Source organism: Aphis gossypii, chromosome 1 (genome assembly GCF_020184175.1).
Source record: "Aphis gossypii isolate Hap1 chromosome 1, ASM2018417v2, whole genome shotgun sequence".
Lineage (NCBI taxonomy): Eukaryota > Metazoa > Arthropoda > Insecta > Hemiptera > Aphididae > Aphis > Aphis gossypii.
Genome location: NC_065530.1, coordinates 88,091,641 through 88,111,053, shown reverse-complemented (window position 1 = coordinate 88,111,053; position 19,413 = coordinate 88,091,641). Strand labels below are relative to the sequence as shown.

Below are 19,413 nucleotides of genomic sequence, written 5' to 3'. Positions count from 1 at the left end.
GAGCATAACTCTTTTCTAAAATAAAATATATTTTCTACTTAGAGTCAAAATTATAAATTGATGTCCCAGTAACAAAATAATTTTGAGCACTTATATTTCTATATTGTTACATAGTACTTAACAACTCATATACCTACAATGACCTATTATAGACAATGTATTAGAAAATATTTGTTTCTAATGTATATAGTTAAAATGAAGTATGATACATTTATGATCCACAAAATACAAAATTTATAGAAATAATTTTATTTTGCATAAAACAGTATATTTAGAGGTTAGAAAACATTTGAGGAAAAAATTAATATTTTTCTGAAGAATTATATTACATATTATTTTGATTTTTATTGTGGGCCAACTTAATCAAATAATTTTAATTTTTTTCTTACAAAATATTTAAAGAATATTTTGAATTTTTAAGGATGTATAATATCATATATCTAATATTTTAAAAGAATATTAATATGATATATTGCATATTTTTAACACGCTGACTGCAGGCAGTTATTCAATAGATATTTGTTATACATCATGCATATTTTTCAATATCTTCCAAATTGGTGTATACCAAATATTTGAAAAAAATTGTAATAATTCCCACTATGCCACAGTCCTATTTTAGTGCATAATTGTAGTGCCACAGAAGAGTTAATAATATAAAACCAAAGTCATTTATGATCGCCGGCATTCATATTGGTATGATAATAATGATGTATTATGGGGGCTGGTGGTCACAAATGTATAAAATTTGAAAATTATAAATGGCCGCCAGCAGTTAATGTGTTAATGATATAAAAACATTATATTTAAAGGATTTTAAGAGATAATAAATCTGACCACTAGTAATAAGCATAGAAAACTTAGGAGGTTTATACAATGAGTAACTTAAATAAGAAACCTCTTACCAACAGTATTATATCAAGGACAATTTTCTTTCATTTTATACAAAATTGTATTTTAATAAAAATCTACTATAAGAATTAAGAAATAACCTAAAACCTAGTTAATAAAATAAACATTAAACACAACAAAAATGTAATTATTAAATTGACAATACACAAAAATACATCGTCTTAAAGAATTATATGGATATATAATAACTAATAACAGATAATTTATGATAATACATTGAATTTATTACTTCAAGTGTCAACCAGTACTTTTTTTACCAAATAAAGAATTATATAAATCCTGTTTAGCTTCATCTGACCATGGGGATTGGTCATTTGGCGCCATGAAATTCATCAATTTTGTATGAACAGTATATCTGAGCTTCCTTCCTTTAGTTGATCTGGTATCAACTTTACGTTTCATTTTACTCCTCAGTTTTTGTAATTGTAACCATTGTCTAAAAATTGTTTTTTTATTTATATTATATGAGACATAATTAAGTTATATTAATAGCTTACTTTCCAAGTTGAGTTGAATCTGTCACATCAGCAGTTTTATTTTCAATATAGTCCCTAAGTAATTTGTGATAGAAATCATCATCGTCAAATATTTCCTGATCAACATCGTTGTTTATTGATTCTGGATTACCAACAATGCAATATTTGGACCGTTTGATTTGAGTACGTTCAATTAACCTAGTCTTATCAGCCATTATTTGATCAATTTGTAATAATGTAGGTTGGTCAAAAGCAGAAAAATCTGATTTTGCAGCTTTTCCTGAAGCGAGCTTTGTTCGTTCATTCCAAAATTGTATGGTCTCATCTCTATAAGGTTTGAATATTTCATGGTGTGCTTGTAAGACATTTTCAAAGTCTTTATGATTCAGTTTATTAGTTAACGAACTAACTTTGTCTTTATCACTATTAAAATAATTGTATAAATATAGTTTATAATGTTAATATACTCCAAATTTTTAGCATAACTCTACTCATCCGAATTGATTTAAGCTAATAAATAATATAGTATAGAATAAATCCATTATTACAAATTTATATTTTCAGAAAATTATGCCTCAAAATATTACAAGATTTTTTTATTATGAACATTAATTAATTCGAAAAATATGAGTAAGTTAATCTAGATTTATTCCACTTAATTAAGTTAGTTCTTTACACTTAAAACCTTACATCATTTTAACATTTTGGTTCTTCACAAGTAAATCTGTTTGATATTTTACCACCATTGTCAAATACTGTTCTAAATCTTTTATGGTGTCATAGGCACACACTTCCTTGTCTTCCGCAGTGATTTTATCAATATCTTGTGGAAGAGTATTGGCAAGTGCAAGACATTTTTGAAGCTTTATACGGAGGAGTAATAAATTGTCATAAAATTCTAAAAAAGAGATTAATATTATTAATATAGTTGCATAATACAAAGTCACGAGTCATTACCTTTGTGTGCAATAACTATCTGTGCTTTTTCCATGTCTGTTGAAGGTTTGGCAATATCTTGTGAACTATAACATTAGAAAAATTAGAATAATTAGTTGTATTAGTACCTACTTATATAATATTATACTATTAATTTTATTATTTAGTAATCACTAATCAGTCACTAGTCAGGTTGTATAAATAATATTATAATTATATAAACATTAATTATCAGTAAAATACTAAACATAAAATAGTATTCTATGTACTAATTAAAACTTTAATTTTATTATAATCACAGAATAAAATAAAATTCTAACTTAAGATTATATTGTTAAAATCAATACTACTTATTTATTAGTATTGTTTTTTTTTTTTTATTATTATTATTAAAATTTTAAAAGAAACTCGTAGAATTTTTTCTACCACCACTTCATTTATATAGTCTATATCATGGCTAAATAACTTATTTTATAACTTTTATAACTTATAGTTATTTAGCCATGGTCTATATGATAATAAAAAGCGCGCGTTTATTTTAAATCAAGAGTAAGACCAATTTTGGAACCACTAACCTAACCTCTAACGTAACCATTGAGTGTATATATTAATTTATAGTGTAGGTAGCCAACCATGTACTATACCACAAAACAATTTATAGTACTATATACATACTATGATATCAGACAATTCTACTTTAATCTGTATGGTTATCAATTATCGCTTACATTAGTTACATTTATTAGTATTTACTACTTTAAAAATTTTTTTATCCAGATTAAATTTAGAAGACAACAATAAAGTTGCCGTTGCCACTATTTTATTTGCCACTCGTTACTACTTACTATATTGTGACGCTTATGCGTATGTATATTAAGCGAGTTTTATATTTTGTGATATTATCTCTATATTTTTGAAATGTCTCACAGCCAACACCGAGATATTCAATCACAAACTAAAAAGATTGTTTATAACGTATATACTTATTTCAAAAAATTATCCAAGGATTCATCTCATCCAGAAGTAGCTAAATTTTTTATTCGAGCACAGCAAAAAACATCAGAAGCATGTGGTATCAGTTTAAAGACGATACAACGAATAACATCGGAAGGTGCTAAAGCTCCAGAAAATTCAGAAAATGGTCCATGTTTTTCCTCCCCTCGTAAAACATATAAACGTATGAAATATGCAACGGATATCGATGACTATGACAAAGATGTTTTACGACGAACTGTTCATGAATTTTATGACCAAGGCGAATTCCCTACGTCCGCAAAAGTTTTATCAAAGTACCAAGAAAAAACTGGTTATAAAGGATCTAATACATCAATGAGGAAGATTTTAAAATCATTAAAATTTAGTTTCAAAAAACGTATCGATGGTCGACAATTCCTTATGGAGCATAATGACATTATTGATATGCGTGTACAATTTTTAAAAAAAATGATTAACTTCCGTCAAAATAACGATGCACGACAAATTGTTTACTTAGATAAGCTTAAAATACCAATAAATAAAGAAAATCAACTCATTATTTACCATGCGGGTTCGAGTACCTATGGTTTCGTCAAGGATTCAAGGTTAGTCTTTAGCTGTAAGCCGGATTCATCAGAAGACTATCATATTCAAATGAACTCCGCTGTAATTAAAGACTGGTTCATTAAAATCTTACAAAATTTGAAAGAACCTAGTATCATTGTTATGGATAACACTTGGTACAACTGGGTCCATATCCACTTGAAAAATTACCCTAAGAGTAACGAAAGCAAAATCAAAATTCAAAAATGGCTACGCGTAAAGGGAGTAGAGTTTTCATCACTAGAAACGTCACAGGAGTTATTCGAGCGAGTCAAACAGGTAATATCCAAAGAGAAAAAAAACGAACTTAATGAAATTGCATTGTCAATGGGGTGTGAACTTGTACAGATACCGCCCAATCACTATCAATACAATCCCATGAAGACGTGTATATGGACACAAATAAAACACAAATTTGTTGTACAAAATACTACTGTAAATGTTGAAGATATTAAGAAATCAGTTCATGAAGCATTGGATTCCGTAACAATCGACCAATGGAAAAGTTATGTGACACTTTGTCATAGACTACAACACGACGATTACGTTAAAGAGGGCTTAAGGGGTAAAATATTGAAATCAATAATTACGACAACCGATGATAACTGTAGCAATGAAAGTAAAGATTAAATAATGACCAACAAATAAAACTATGTATGTAAGTAATTTATACATTATGCACATATTCTGTTTATATTTTTTAATTTTAATTATTGTAAAAATAGCTTAAATGTTAATTTATGTGACTTATTTTTATGTATTCCTATATTAACTTGAAATTTTTTTTTTATCACTTCAGACTTAATTATAAAACTTGATTTATTGTTGATTCATCAAAATTTAGTTATTGTATAAACATCTGTATACAGACTGTAAATATTAATTTTTAATAAAATTAAATTTAAAAAAAAAAAATTTAAATGGCCAATACATTTAATGTGTTATTTTTGGATGATGGCTTACCAAATTTCAATAGCTTTGAAGTTTAAACTTAAAACCAATAATAATGATTTTCGCCCCGTTTTGTAAAAGCACTAGTAAAATTAAAGAAAAACATTAATTTGATATTTTTTATAATATTTCCTGTATTTTTATCACTAATTCATTAAAATTATTTGCTGAAGACGTTGCCCTATACAATAGTACAATACCAGTAATTATGTACTTAATTATTTTTACAAAAAAAGTATACAATGATAAATTTCTTATTAGTTTGAACCAAATGTATGCAATTAATCGATTAACCCGTAATTTTATTAAAATATAATTTTCATCAATTTAATGCCTACGGATAATTGAGACAAATAACTGTTGTATGGTGATAAAACAATGCTACCTTGATCCGTCCTCAGAGTAATTGTCTTCATCATCAGAACCAATAAATTCTTCGCTGGACTTAATTTCAGTGTCCGAACCAAATTCTTCACTATCTATCTCTTCGTTGGAAACCATTTCTTCATCGGAACCCATTTCATCGTAAGAACTTATTTCTTCACTGAAAGATGACATTTCAAAAAAGTAAAAACCTAACTTGCCGTGAAGTGACCAGGGGAACAAAATGAAGTTATATTATCAATTAATAGTACATGGGCTTATGAGCAATGACTCGGGTAGACAATCACTTTACAATAGTCGTGTTAAAACTTAAAATTTAAAATTTAAAATATGTAAAAATAAAAATATAAAATACCATAAGGAATATTAAGTACTGGGATAATAATAAGCACGGTCTTCTAAGATAATAAGATAACAGTTTGTTATTATTGAAACTATTGGAGGTACATACATTGAGGTTATGCCTTATACGATACGCCCGTGCATTGCAAGGTTTATAGAAAAACCTTGCGTGCATTGGTCACACTGCAAACCTAGACTACTGATCGCTTATTTCATTGGCCAGTTTAGTGTCCATTTTTTTATTCACGTTGTTTCCGTGTTTCGTCCAGTTTCGTAAAAACTGTACGTGTTTACCACTTTACCACTTTTCATATCGTTTGACGTTCATTGCATCCTGAATTATACGTTATAGGCTCAAGAGTCGTTAATCGTTACTCCGTATTCGTTACTTGTTGTCTCTTTGTCTATTTGTCTTTTATACGTCTTGAGTTATCGACGTGTTGGTGTTTTTTTCGTCAAGTTCACGGTCAATCGCCGTTTGATGTTAGCTTTTCGTCTAAAATCAGTAATTCCCGCCAGTGCTCATTACCGAGCTACCGTCGCTTTCTGCACCCGTCGAATCCCAAGCTTTTGACATTTTCGACTTAATCAAATCCACGTCTGGTTACTTGTGGCAATTTATCGTAAGTAAACGCGCAGATGCACATTTTCATATTAATTTAGTATTGCTGGCAGTTAATCCGAATCCCCTTGCCCTACCCCCCTTACATTGCCTATGTCTCATCATTCCAACATGGCGATTGTCTTCAACGCACATTAAATAAGTTTATAAAAAATTACATAAAATTGCCACCAAAATTTTCTATTCCTATGTAATTTTTATTTTGTGTGATTGATCTAGCGCATTTTCTAAAGAATAACCGATCGTCTCTCTAATCAATTGCCATTTTTTTTTTATTCAGGTTATTAGGTATATTATTGTGGTGGGATAGCATCTTTATATTAATAGCTCCTTTTCAAATCATGAACGTCCCTTATAGTATACCTATACTAGGTTTCGTAATATGAATTAATAATTTTATTCTGTACGCAGAATCTAGGTACAACATTTTGTTTAGCTAGTGTATTAATAATATGGTTTAAAATCACATTATTTTATGTTCTTTAGATTAAGTATTTATTATATTTATAACATTTACAAAATAAAGTATTCAGAAGTATAAAATAAATATGATCTGTTTTGTTCACATATGTTCTGCTTATACCTTTTGTATTGCAAACAACTAGAAAATGTGTTCAAAAAGAAAAAACAATGTTTCATTAAATGATTGGTAGGGATTTTTTTTTACTTATCTGTTTTTTTCATACTTAGTGATTACAAATATTTTCGGATTCACTAACATAAACATAATATAAGAATTAATAGGAAAGGATTTTAAATATTGTGATTTATGGACACAATTCTACAGTTTTATGAAACTTAATAAAAAAATTCTCATTACCAGGATCTATTGAGAGGACATTAAATCCACATACGTTTTCTCAATCTTAAAACATAGGTATTTAACAATTTTTTGCGTTCATAATAATCAATTTAAAATTGTAAAACAACTAATTAATAAATTTAAAGACAAAATAATTATTTAGAAAATATAGTTCATATAAGGAATAATTATTAATTTTAAATATAACAAAACATCTTAAATAATTTATTGTGAACATAAAATTTGTGATGTTGATCATTTTCTGAAACAACAAATGCCGGTGTACCTACTGTTTTTAGATAATTTAGTTAAGTTTTTACTACCTATTAGCTGTAATTTTGAACAAAATATGCATTATAATTTCATTGTTTTTAATTTTTTCTCATTAAATCATTGTATTCCAATGACCATCTTACACAATCCTATAATGATTATTATGTATTTAATTTACTTGTTAGTGTAATAACTGAATTATATTTTATTCATTTTACAAATGGCTATTCCAACCATCAAAACTGCAAATTTATTCCCATAATTTACATTTGCATTCATTTTATATATGTATTTAATTGTATGTAATTAATTTAATTCTTATTCAACCTAATTTTTGCTTTGAAACTTATAAATATAATTTATAAACTTCTTAGAAATTTAGAAAAATTGTTTAAATAACTAATTTGAACTTTTTAAATGTTTTGTCATTATCTGAAAAATATTACCCTATGAAGACAAATTTACAAGCTAATGATACTCAACCATAATTTTATTGAATTATTATAATCCTATTTTTATTCTTTATTTTTATTATTATTTAATTAATTTTTATTTAGTAATTTATTTATTTATATAGCTCACATTCATATAAAATTCAACAAAATTATGGTAGTTTCTAGTGTGCATTGATTATGAGATCTGAGGGTTTTTTAAAAACAATTTTTGAATAGAATTCAAAATAGGTAGTAACTTTCTAATAAACATTATTTTGTTTTATTTACATGCCCGTGTCTTGCCTATATATAGTAAATATAGATTGTAAATATAACATTCAATTATCTTTTTTCTAATACTTAATTTATTATAAAAACCTTTGTCAAATAATACATATTTTAATTGTACAATTTAATCTTTCAGATGCCTAGAATATCTAGAAGAGCTAATTCAAGCTCATATGAACCACCAAAATCAATTTCTAGATCTCGTAGTCGATCAACAAGACGTAAACGTCGTCATGAAGAAGGAGATGAATACAACTCATCTTACAGGTATATTTATATAGATAATTAATATATATATTATTAATCTTTAAACCTATTTTAAAATACTTTCAGATACCCACCTACCCATTTGAGCTTTTATCCCAGTGATAAATATTGAGTATTTTAATAACTTAATAATACTTATGCCCAATGAAGACAATTTATTCTGCTAAAGATTTTTCTTTACTTAATTGAATTTTAATATTTTTTTTTTTTAATTTTTCAATATTAATTTTTTTTTAATTCAATCAAGTAACAGGAACTCTAATGTGCCTTGATTATGAGATCTGAGGGCACTATTAAGAAATATATTTTTGATACTTAATTAATTATTGTATGCAACTAAGTTAACCTATATCATAATTTATTCATTCATTACATTTTGTGACTTTAAATATAATAGCCTACACAAAAAGGTTTCATCAAAATTAAATTTTTGTTTGACTTGAAGTTGAGATTTTAGAATTTTTTCTTATTTTATTTATTTTCAAACCAGACTTCAATAAAATGGTCTTGTCAAATAATGTACAAACATGATTATTACCATCTTCAGTGCCCCAATAATTAACATTAAATAAATTTAGGTATAATAATAATGAAACTGTCTAAAACAGTGTTTTCCAACCCTTTTCCCTCGCGGCACACTCGGCGTGTCTCAACTCATAGTTATCCGTGGCACACTTGTCACTGACTTATATAAGTATACACATTTTTTTTATAGTAGGTTTTCATCATATTAATTATTAGTACTAAAGTAGTTGTATATCAGTATTTTATTGGCAAACAATTTAAAATTGTGTATTAATTTGGATAGAAAAAAGTATTATTATATTTTAACCAATTACCAAAATGTTACATAACCGTTAATTAATAATCATGAAATTTTGCAGCACACCAGTTGGGAAACCCTGATTTAAAACTTATACCATTAAAAATATTATATTTGTATGAAAAAAAATCCTATATAAATTTAAAATATAAAGCTATTACAAAATGCTTATAATTCAGTTTAAATTTAGTTATCATTTCCTTGAGCTCAATGAATGACGTCAACAGAATTGCTGTCAAATGATTGTTTTCATTTAGTAGATGATTAAAAATTAAATTTTATAGATGTTAAAATTATAAAAGATTATTAAAAGTGAATTATTTTATAGAATTTAATAGTATTACTAAGTAGAAAGGATGATTAGGCTCCTGGTAGAAATTTAAATTTTATAAATTATAAATACAACATACTTAAGACCATAATAACATTTTGTGTACATAATACTAAAATTTTGTACAACTAAAAATTCTTCTGATCTACTTTTTTGTTAAAATAATTGTAGAAAATATCAATGGCTGTTAATAATTTATTATTGTTTAGCTTGTATTAATTTTGTATCCAATTGTTCATAATTATGGTAATTTAAATAATATAGGTATCCTACTTGTTTTATCCATCTCTATTAATTAAATTTGTTTACTAAAAACACAAACGTATTATCTTTTTACATACTATCTACATAAGATATAAAAATTACTAATGGTTATTTATGTTTGTAATAAGTAGGGAGTGAGATCAACAAATATATAAATAGAAAAAAATATAGTGGATATTATTTTAGTCTTTTATGTTAAATAAATAATTGGTGTTCTCTTATAATAAAATTATTATATAATTGACTTAATGTAAAGAACCTGTTGCAAATATTTACAAACAAAACAATATTTTTAAAATGATAGATATTATACATATTATATAATTCAATGAATAATGAGTACGTTTGTATGATAAATGTTAAGCTGTTGGAATCCACAAATATTTGCTTCCTTATTCGTTGTTTAAATTATTTTACTTACCAATTTAAAGTGCAAGTATAAGTTACTTATTTTTTTACTTCAGTTAATCATATCTTAAAAAAAATTTATGTTTTACATTTGCAATTAATTTCAAATAAGAATTTGTGCTCTATGCTGTACTCGTGACCTAATTTTCTTGTGAAAATATGCTCCTTAGGAAAATAGTATAGTGAATACAGAATATTAAAAGTAGTATACAAATTAATTTAAGCACCAATATGAATTTCAACAATAAAACAATATAAATTACTTAAAAAGAATTTATTTCAAGTGATAATGTCTAAACAAAACCATAACAACATTTATAGTATTATTATAATTCATAGTAATTTTGTTAATAAACCCAAAATGGCTGTAATATAGGTAACCTTAATAAAGAAATTGTACATCACTACCTACTTAGGTAGTGTACTTACCAATATCATAAACAATAATTTTAAATAATATCTTAATTAACCTTGTAATAAATAGTTATTTTGCTTGTATAGCCTTATATTGTTTTCAACTCTTAATTAATAATTATTATTTTTTGTATAGTACGTGTGTGTAAATTAGAGCATAAAATAACATTTTTTTGGTTGTTGATGTATAGTGTTTTTAATAAATAAATTGGTGTTCTAGTATTTTGTAAATATTATGTAAGATATTTCTTTCTGTGACAAGTAGGTTTCCATATTTGGTATGAATGGTTATAATAATGTATAGTTTGCAGTTTGTAAACGTATAATGGGTTATCTTATACACGCAACCTTGTATTATTCTATCACTATATTTCAATCAACAAGGCTGTTTGGTTGTGCTTTAACATTTATAACAAAATATAAGTCAAATTAGTAAAATAAAAAAATGTTTGATTTTTATAATTTTAAGTGAATTGAAAAAACTTTTAAACTATGCCTACTGTTGCTGAACTTATATTATTATACAGGTATTTTAATATTATAAGAACTTAAAAATATTATTAGCTTTTCCCAAGTACCTATTTTGTAATTAAATTAATTTTTAATTTTACCTAATTTTAGTTAATAATTTTTAATTGCTTAATTTGCCATACCAATAAATAAATAAAATTACTTAATTCAATTTTGTTAGTACAAATAATAACTTTTAAACTGTTTTTGTTCATATTTCATAAAACTACAAATTCCCAGATAACCTATGCATCATATAATATGTATTAATTGTTTATTTCATACTGTGATCAGAGGGCATATTTTATCAAAACTGACAACACAATATCCTGAAACTTATCTCAGTTAGTATAATGTAACATATTATTAAACAACAGTTGATATTTTTATTGTCTAAAATATATTACTTAATTTAATATTTTAGTTTTAAAATAGTTTAAAAACCAACATTTTATGAATAAAAATTAATATTAATCATACAATTTACCTTAACAAAGTCAATACTTTCAGTCTTGTTAAAATTGTTATAATTTATTATGTCATTGTTCCTATGTTCATATCAGAGACATTTAATTTTAATCCTAGTTGATAGATCTGTGTAATCATTAAATACCATTATTAGTATTTTGGTTTTATATAATATCAACAATAGCTCTTGATCAATGCACTAAAATAAATAAAATACATCTCGTTTCAGTAATGAACGTTGTAATCGTTCACGATTGCATGATCAAGGAACAAGTGCTGAACGTAGATACAAACGCAGTCATCGTAGATCTCCTGGTTCAACCAATCATCAGCGTCGTAGACTTAGGCGTCATCCTTCACCAGGAAGTGGAGATGAAAAGATGCATCATAGACATCATAGACATAAAGAACGGTCACACTCAAAGGTCAGTAGTTCTTTAAAAATGTTTTTATATATAATATCTGTCTGGTATTTGGAAATCAATAACAAATGTCACATTAATTAATAAATTTAAAAACGTAGATACAATTTTTGCAAACTTTAAATATTTGGTATTGTGCCATAATTTGCTTTCTATTAATACAATTTATAGTAAATAAAAATTAGATAGTTTGAACAAAAACTTTGTTGCTATAGATACCAATACTATTATATTAGATACCTACTAAAACATGTGTGTACCAGACATTAGGGTCCAATTAAATTGGTGTATACAATGTTGAAAACTGATTCTATAATTAGTAATATATATTTATCTAAACTAGTAGAATCACTGGGAGAGGGATTTTAATGCTGAATTCTCCTCAGTTTATTTTCCTCATTTGCAATCACATGCCATCTAAATATAAACTATACGTCTCTCCATAATTTATATTATCGAAACGCGCTCTCTAAACTTCTGGCTCAGTTTCGAGAATAACATCACTCCTCCAGTAGGCTGTTGGATGTCGCGTTTGCAATTATGTTTGTCGAGGAGCATACCCTCAGGCGACGACCTGTACCACCATGGCATCATACGGATGGTGCTGTAGTTAGACAACACAGTCGTAATCGTTCATCAAGAACTACACACAGGGTCAGACCACCCCAACCGCCTGCTGCCGTGTTAGTAGATGCTCATTGGTGGCCCGTGAACCCAGTCAGTATTATTTAAAAAAATATATTATTAAACCATGACTTATTAATAATTTACTATAAATAATAGAGTAGATAACTTATTATTTAAATATAATTTCATGTTAAATAAAAATCTTCTTGATTAATAAATAAAACCATGTTGTCTGTTTAATGTAGTAAAAAATTATTAATTAGCTACTAAAAATAATTATTGTAAGTATAGAGTATTAATCCTTAAATTACAATTTTCAACAATGAATTAAAAATTGGATTACAATTATTATTTTATTAAGTTGTATAAAATATAAACTCATCTATTGAAGTTTTTTTTTATAAATATTTACAGTATAATTTAATTTAAAACACTCGTTTATTCAATAACTAAAAAGTGTATACTGATATATAATTGTTTTTCAAGGCCCCACTAGTCATTAATACTTTTTTTCATTTGTGGGGGAAGAAAAATAAAATTTTGTCAACAAAGCCTGTGACGTGTGGCCCACGTTTCGCTTGTACAGAAGAGGTCGGGATTTTTTTTCTACGCTGTCCGGTTGACACAGAAATAGATTTTTTGGAAGATTGCCTCAATGTGCGAGGGCCGCTTCATGTATGCCAGGTCCACAATACAGTTGACCAACAGTTTTCCGAACCAGGGCCATGTAGATACATTAGATCATTCAGTAGATACTTAAATTTATATTTTTTTAATTTATTGTATTACGTGTTTTTATCTAAAGTTCGGTTAATGTTTCCTCCGGATATGAATGGCCACGCTCCGTCAGAAAAGCGCCGCACTAGATACGCTCGATCGTCGACAGTCAGTGTTACCCAAATGTTATCAGATTCTTGTTCTAGTCTTATTAACCGCATAACCGGACGATCTCGTGGTCCATCCGAGTGTATCCGTAAACCTGAACTTAAACCTGTCGAAACGTCGCGAAATCATAATATTCCTTCGTCATCGTCATCGTCTTCCTATCTTCCAAGCCCATTTCATTCATCTGGATACTCAGTACGTAATGAAGATCGTTATTTATCCGCCTTAGATGCCCATCGTTACCGAAGACAACAAAGACCCCTCACTAAAAGTGCTACCACAGTTTTGTTATCAGAAAAAGCTTATCCGTTTGTTCATCAAACCCCACGCGAAAAGACCCCGTATCGTCGGCATAAACCCAACGTACTTTTATCAATACGACCATTAAAACGGTCTCCTACAACCATTACTGCTACAATACATACACCCGAACCTGTAGTACAACCAGTAGACCCTGTGATAACGGAGCGTGAAGCCAGGCGTAAGGAGATACAGACATTGATTATGAAATATTCAGCCTTGGACAATGACGAGGAAAATGATGATACTCCTAGTGTTTTGACTAAGTGCCAACAAAAGTATTCTTCCATTCTTACCTCTTCTGTGAGCAGCGGCGTAAGTTTATCACGTGTGTTGTATGTGTATGATTTGCATACATAGATCTATTTAAATGAAATACAAAAGTTATAAAATATTAATCGTAACATCGAATAGTTAGATATAGTATTTAATACAATAATTATCTTCATTAATTTCGAAAAATACGAGTATAACCCGGTTTTGCTTTCTGGAATAAACTTTTTGTATAATTATTTCAAACTTATTATAGTATTATTTAATATTGGCCCCGTGAGTGAATTCTACTAGTAAAGTCGATTTTATATAATGATGTGATTATCGAAGTAATTTATTCGGAATTTTGGTTATCAAAATCATAAAAGTTGTGTAATTAGTTGAATTAGATATCAATTTAGTAAATGTCCATCCTTAACCATTGCTCGCCAAGAGTTCTCAAAATATATAGGCCATGTTGATATATCTATTTTCACGCTTGTTAACCATAAAGTTTATGTTATTTTCTCTCCCCCCCCCCCCAACCTTATAATACCATATACACTTATATCCCCTGTGTAATACGTTTAAAAATATTTGATTAATTATAAATAAATCGATAAATTGAAAAGTGCGGGAATTTATTGTTAATTTTAACTGTATTAACTATTTTTGGTATGTAAATATTTTTAAAAGCCACTTTTTTAGTAACAAATCGATCGATTTTCAAACTAAAAAAATAATTATATCAATAATAAATAATATTTGAAGGTTAAAAACAATTTAAATCAATTAATGTTAAATTTAATTTAACAATATTACATTTAGACAAGTATTTATTGCTTCATGCTTATAAATTATAAGCTATAAATAATAAGTAGTAAATAGTCACTATTATTTTTAATGTATAATTTGATAAGACTACAAATTCTATAATGACTTACATTCTACTATTGACTACATTTAGTTTTTAAAATAATATAATTTCACTATTAGTTTACAATTAAAAGCAAAATGGGGCTTTGGCAATTTTCTAAAATAAAAAAGGTAATATTTATAAATTCATTCTTAAATAAATCATATTATTTGGTATTAGGTAATTGAATTATGATGACAATTGATAATCATATTAATCCATGATTTATATTAATGTGACATTTGTCTGGTTGGTATTATATATATAATATATATAAAAGGTAGAATATTTTTTATTATTATTGAATTTTGTTTTTATTTTATTTTAAACCCAAACATACACATTCACACACTATATTATAGTTAATTTATATATATTTAAACAAAAATATATATAAAATAACACTTATATTTGTAAGAATATGTATATGTATATGAAAAAAGTTGTTAACGAGGCTTTCCTTTGCCTTGTGTCCTTCTGTCTTTATGATTGCGGCGATAAAACACGCAACTGCTGAAAATGGGTGCGCCACCTGAATGTACAAATCCCGTACGAATACCAATCGGCCGTCAACAATTCGCGTGTGTGTGTGTGCCGGGCGTCTATTAATCATTCCTACCAAATACATGATGAATATTGGGACAACAATTACGGCAACTGTTTGATCACCCTCAACAGCAGCGAGCAAGAAGTCCAGTCATTGTGGATGACGAAGAGGGACATCTGATATACAAAAATGGAGACAATCTGGCCGATAGATGTTCGTGAACCAGTTACATTTTACAAATGATTACTTACTCTTTCTAAAAAAAAAAATACAAAAAAAAACAGTAATGTACAAAAATGATATGTGGATGAAACATAAGCGCGTGCATTTGTTGTTTTTGGCTGAATGGGGACAACTAAATACCTTTTTCTCATCAACTTAATATTTGGTTGTCATTTTTTTATATATATATTATATACATCGCATTATCAATACTATTACCGTTTTGGCTAATGAGAAATTAATGAAAAAATATCCTATAATTTCGCTTAATTTTCTTTTTCGGATTTCAATTATTAATAAGAGAGAACATTTTTCCGAATTCCCATGTTTAATTTTCATAAAAAATTTCACCCGGTATTTGCAAATATGAGATTTGCTTTTATCTTTAGAATTATTGTTTAATTGTTATAATATTATCAAGGTCCGTGGTCCGTCCCAGCAGAGGATGCAATCTTTCATTTATATTTATTCTAATCTATTATACTTTGACAAATTTCAGATCAAATCATCCAAACCCTTGGTGAAGGTACTTTTGGAAAGGTAGTGAGTGCCAAATGTCTGAAAAAGTAAGTAATAAATCATTACTTTTGTTGGAATATAAATATGTTGTACTATACTGATATTAGTAAAAATTAATCTTCATTGTTGATAATTGATAACTATAAACAATATTATCTTGTAAATCAATCTATTAAAATACTGCCTATCTATATTTTAAACAGTAAATTGTATATAAATGATTTTTTATGGATGGAAAATTAATCTAATTTTTGTTACTATCATTAACTATAATTTTTTTCAAATATTGCAGCTTGACAATTGTAAAACTATCTTCTTTTTTTTTAATCATCTTTTATATGTATTAATGTATGTTGTGGTGGGGACTGTTTTATAGCCCATTTGGCAATTTGTCAAAACCTTTAATTACCTTTAAATCTTGGTGTTAATATAGGCCAAATAAATATATATATATACATTTAATGTTAACAATATAATTAAAATTATAAATTTTATAGCCGTGATGAAATTGCTGCAGTTAAAATAATAAAAAATGTTGAAAAATATCGAGAAGCTGCTCGTTTAGAAATTAATGCCTTAGAAAAACTAAACACGAAGGATCCAGAAAGTAAAAAGTATGATTTAAAAAGTGCAATTATTAAAACTTCATTGTTTAAATATTGTTTTATATTTTTGTTTTAGTCTTTGTGTTCGAATGATTGATAACTTTGAATTTGGAGGACATGTATGCATTGGATTTGAATTGTTGGGACTAAGTGTTTTTGACTTTTTGGTAAGTTTGTTTAGTCATTGATGAACTAATTTATAAATTAATATAATTATTTGAATATTTTTACAGAAAGAAAATAACTATCAACCATACACAGTTGACCAAGTGCGGCATATATCTTATCAATTATGTTATGCTGTCAGATTCTTACATCGCAATAAACTGACACATACTGATCTGAAACCAGAAAATATACTTTTTGTCAAGTCTGAGTATGATACTCAATATAATCAAAAAAAGGTAATGTGCAATATTTTTAGCCTTTTCTTATTAATTATATATATATATTAATTCTAATTGGTATTGCACAGAAGCGTGCGTATAAAATGATCAAAGATACCGAAGTACGATTAATTGATTTTGGTAGTGCCACTTTTGACGATGAACACCATAGTACAGTTGTATCAACTAGACATTACAGAGCACCTGAAGTTATTTTAGGTAAAGTATTTCTCTCCTTCACTTTTACATATATTTTCATGTTATTATTTTTTTTAGAACTTGGGTGGGCTCAACCATGTGATGTATGGTCTATTGGATGTATTATTTTTGAACTTTATTTGGGTATTACGTTATTCCAAACCCATGACAATCGTGAACACCTTGCAATGATGGAGCGAATTCTTGGTTCAATACCTTACAAGTAACATTTACTTAATTATAATTTAGAAATAATAATTATGATTTATAAATTTAAATAGGATGGCCAGAAGAAGTAAAACAAAATATTTCTATCATAGCAAATTAGATTGGGACCAATCCAGCTCTGCTGGACGATATGTTAGAGAAAATTGCAAACCCTTAAAGGTTAGTATAATTAAATACATATAGGTAGCTTATTAAATTATTAATATATATTTTAATATTTAGAGATACATGAGCTCTGAAGAGGAAGACCACAAACTATTGTTCGATTTGATCTCTCAATTGCTCAAGTATGAGCCATCTCAACGCATGACCATGGAGGAAGCTTTAGACCACCAATTTTTTTATAAACTACCCGCTCACCAAAGACTTCATGATAAAGAAGAAAGATCACATTCACTGTCCAGATGAAAATTTCGTAATAGCCGTGGTCGCTAAACATGTACCTCTGGCTTAAGTGTATCTTATTATTGAGATGCCAACTGTTGTTTTTTTATTTTTAACTGATCTAGTTTAAGGTTTCCTTAACTAGGATAAGATAAAGAAAACGATATATACATAATTTGTATATAGTTACTTTTGTAATCATTCGCATTAAGTGTTAGTAGATTTATGAAGTTTAACTTAAGATATTTTTTCCCTTCCAAGAATAGAAATATGTTAAACATGTTCTCAATGTATTCAAAATTCTTTATTCATAACTATATATGTGTATACAGGTAATCTAGAAAAATTATAAAAGTTTTATACACAAAATAGTATAAAACATTTATAATTTTATGGACACTATTAGTAGTTTGAATAATAAGCATTAAAATGATAAGCCTATTGTATCCTAATAATTTAAAATATTGTTAGTAGTTTCTAATAAATTTCTATTCATGAGAATTTCACAAATTTTATCCCAACCATAAACGATACAATTTAACTAACAGTGAGTTATTTTTTGGTTTTTCCTCAATTAATTATTTCTGTTTGCTGTTTACTTCTATTTCTATTTATAAAAGATCCAACTTCTAAAAAAAAAATAAAATAAAAGTTAGCTTAAATAATAATTTGTATTTTCACTTACCTCTAAATATTATACCCATTAAACTTTTGAAATAATTTTAAAAAGGAAGTAAGTATCCACTCTGCTGTAACAAATAAAGTAATAAAGTCTTGATTTGATTATCATTATTCTTCAAACGTCAATTAATTATTCCAAGTGTACTTGCTGATTAACTGTTTTTTCATTAATATCACTATTTATTATTATTGTATTATATGCATATAGTCGTCTGATAATTTATATACTGTGTGCTTATTTAAACATTCTAAGTGCCATCCGCGTGCAGCCATCATAAAAATACGTAGTAATATAGTACACACTAACTGTATTGTAGACATAGGTCTTTCTTTTTCATTCTACCCGATTATAGTGTTACTGTACAATCTATTTTTCAGTCATGTTTTTTTTCTCTGTGTACACGTCTAATCTATATGTGATAATAATAAATATAATACATGAATATTACCATTTATTATAAATACTAGTATTTAATTATAATCAATGATAAACTATACTCTTCTATTCAGAATAACATAGCCCTCTTCCGCGTATGCAACTAAGCCACAGGCAGTCGACTGAACCCCCCCCCCCCCTGGCAAGTGTCAAAAGCACTGTAATTGGTCATTAGCTGTTGTCAACGCTCTCCTAGCAACAAACATGCGCAGACCAAATAAGTATTCGTCTGTCGAGTGGGCAAAGTTATTCTGAATAGAGTATAATATGACATATTATTATGAAGAGACATATGATAGCCAATATTGGCCCTCAACTGTAA

At 27.3% G+C, this 19,413-nt stretch overlaps 2 protein-coding genes across 6 annotated transcripts; one reads left to right on the top strand and one right to left on the bottom strand.

Moving 5' to 3' along the window:
* Positions 1–1,114: 1,114 nt before the first annotated feature.
* On the bottom strand, positions 1,115–5,419 carry LOC114119738 (protein AATF). The gene is made up of 5 exons (XM_027981789.2): positions 5,239–5,419; positions 2,346–2,410; positions 2,079–2,286; positions 1,410–1,811; positions 1,115–1,348 (listed from the first exon to the last, which is right to left on the bottom strand). Exons 1-5 carry the CDS (start codon positions 5,409–5,411, stop codon positions 1,150–1,152), a joined length of 1,047 nt encoding a protein of 348 aa, XP_027837590.2. The 5' UTR covers positions 5,412–5,419; the 3' UTR covers positions 1,115–1,149.
* A 633-nt stretch (positions 5,420–6,052) lies between these two features.
* LOC114127300 (dual specificity protein kinase CLK2) lies at positions 6,053–19,117 on the top strand. 5 transcript variants are annotated; one of them, XM_050201890.1, is made up of 12 exons: positions 6,053–6,202; positions 8,135–8,265; positions 11,713–11,908; positions 15,567–15,645; positions 16,154–16,220; positions 16,671–16,787; positions 16,855–16,945; positions 17,012–17,182; positions 17,254–17,383; positions 17,441–17,585; positions 17,644–17,749; positions 17,813–19,117. In XM_050201890.1, the coding sequence occupies exons 2-12, from the start codon at positions 8,135–8,137 to the stop codon at positions 17,996–17,998; spliced, it is 1,419 nt and encodes a 472-aa protein (XP_050057847.1). In that variant the 5' UTR covers positions 6,053–6,202; the 3' UTR covers positions 17,999–19,117. The 5 variants fall into 5 exon arrangements, with proteins under 5 accessions (XP_050057847.1, XP_027854255.1, XP_027853524.1 ...); XM_027998454.2 differs by having other exon boundaries at positions 15,564–15,645; XM_027997723.2 differs by lacking the exons at positions 6,053–6,202; positions 8,135–8,265; positions 11,713–11,908 and adding an exon at positions 12,856–14,032 and having other exon boundaries at positions 15,564–15,645; positions 17,257–17,383.
* The last annotated feature ends 296 nt before the right edge of the window (positions 19,118–19,413 follow it).

Excerpts from the sequence above, each read along its gene's own strand:
- LOC114119738 (XM_027981789.2), bottom strand. The coding sequence starts at position 5,411 with ATGTCATCTTTCAGTGAAGAAATAAGTTCTTACGATGAAATGGGTTCC. Across the intron at positions 1,812-2,078 it reads AACCAAAATGTTAAAATGAT|TGATAAAGACAAAGTTAGTT; the intron begins GTAAGGTTTTAA and ends TTATTTTAATAG. Across the intron at positions 1,349-1,409 it reads GATTCAACTCAACTTGGAAA|ACAATGGTTACAATTACAAA; the intron begins GTAAGCTATTAA and ends AACAATTTTTAG.
- LOC114127300 (XM_027995134.2), top strand. The coding sequence starts at position 13,346 with ATGTTTCCTCCGGATATGAATGGCCACGCTCCGTCAGAAAAGCGCCGC. Across the intron at positions 15,646-16,153 it reads AGACAATCTGGCCGATAGAT|ATCAAATCATCCAAACCCTT; the intron begins GTTCGTGAACCA and ends GACAAATTTCAG. Across the intron at positions 17,586-17,643 it reads CTTGGTTCAATACCTTACAA|GATGGCCAGAAGAAGTAAAA; the intron begins GTAACATTTACT and ends AAATTTAAATAG.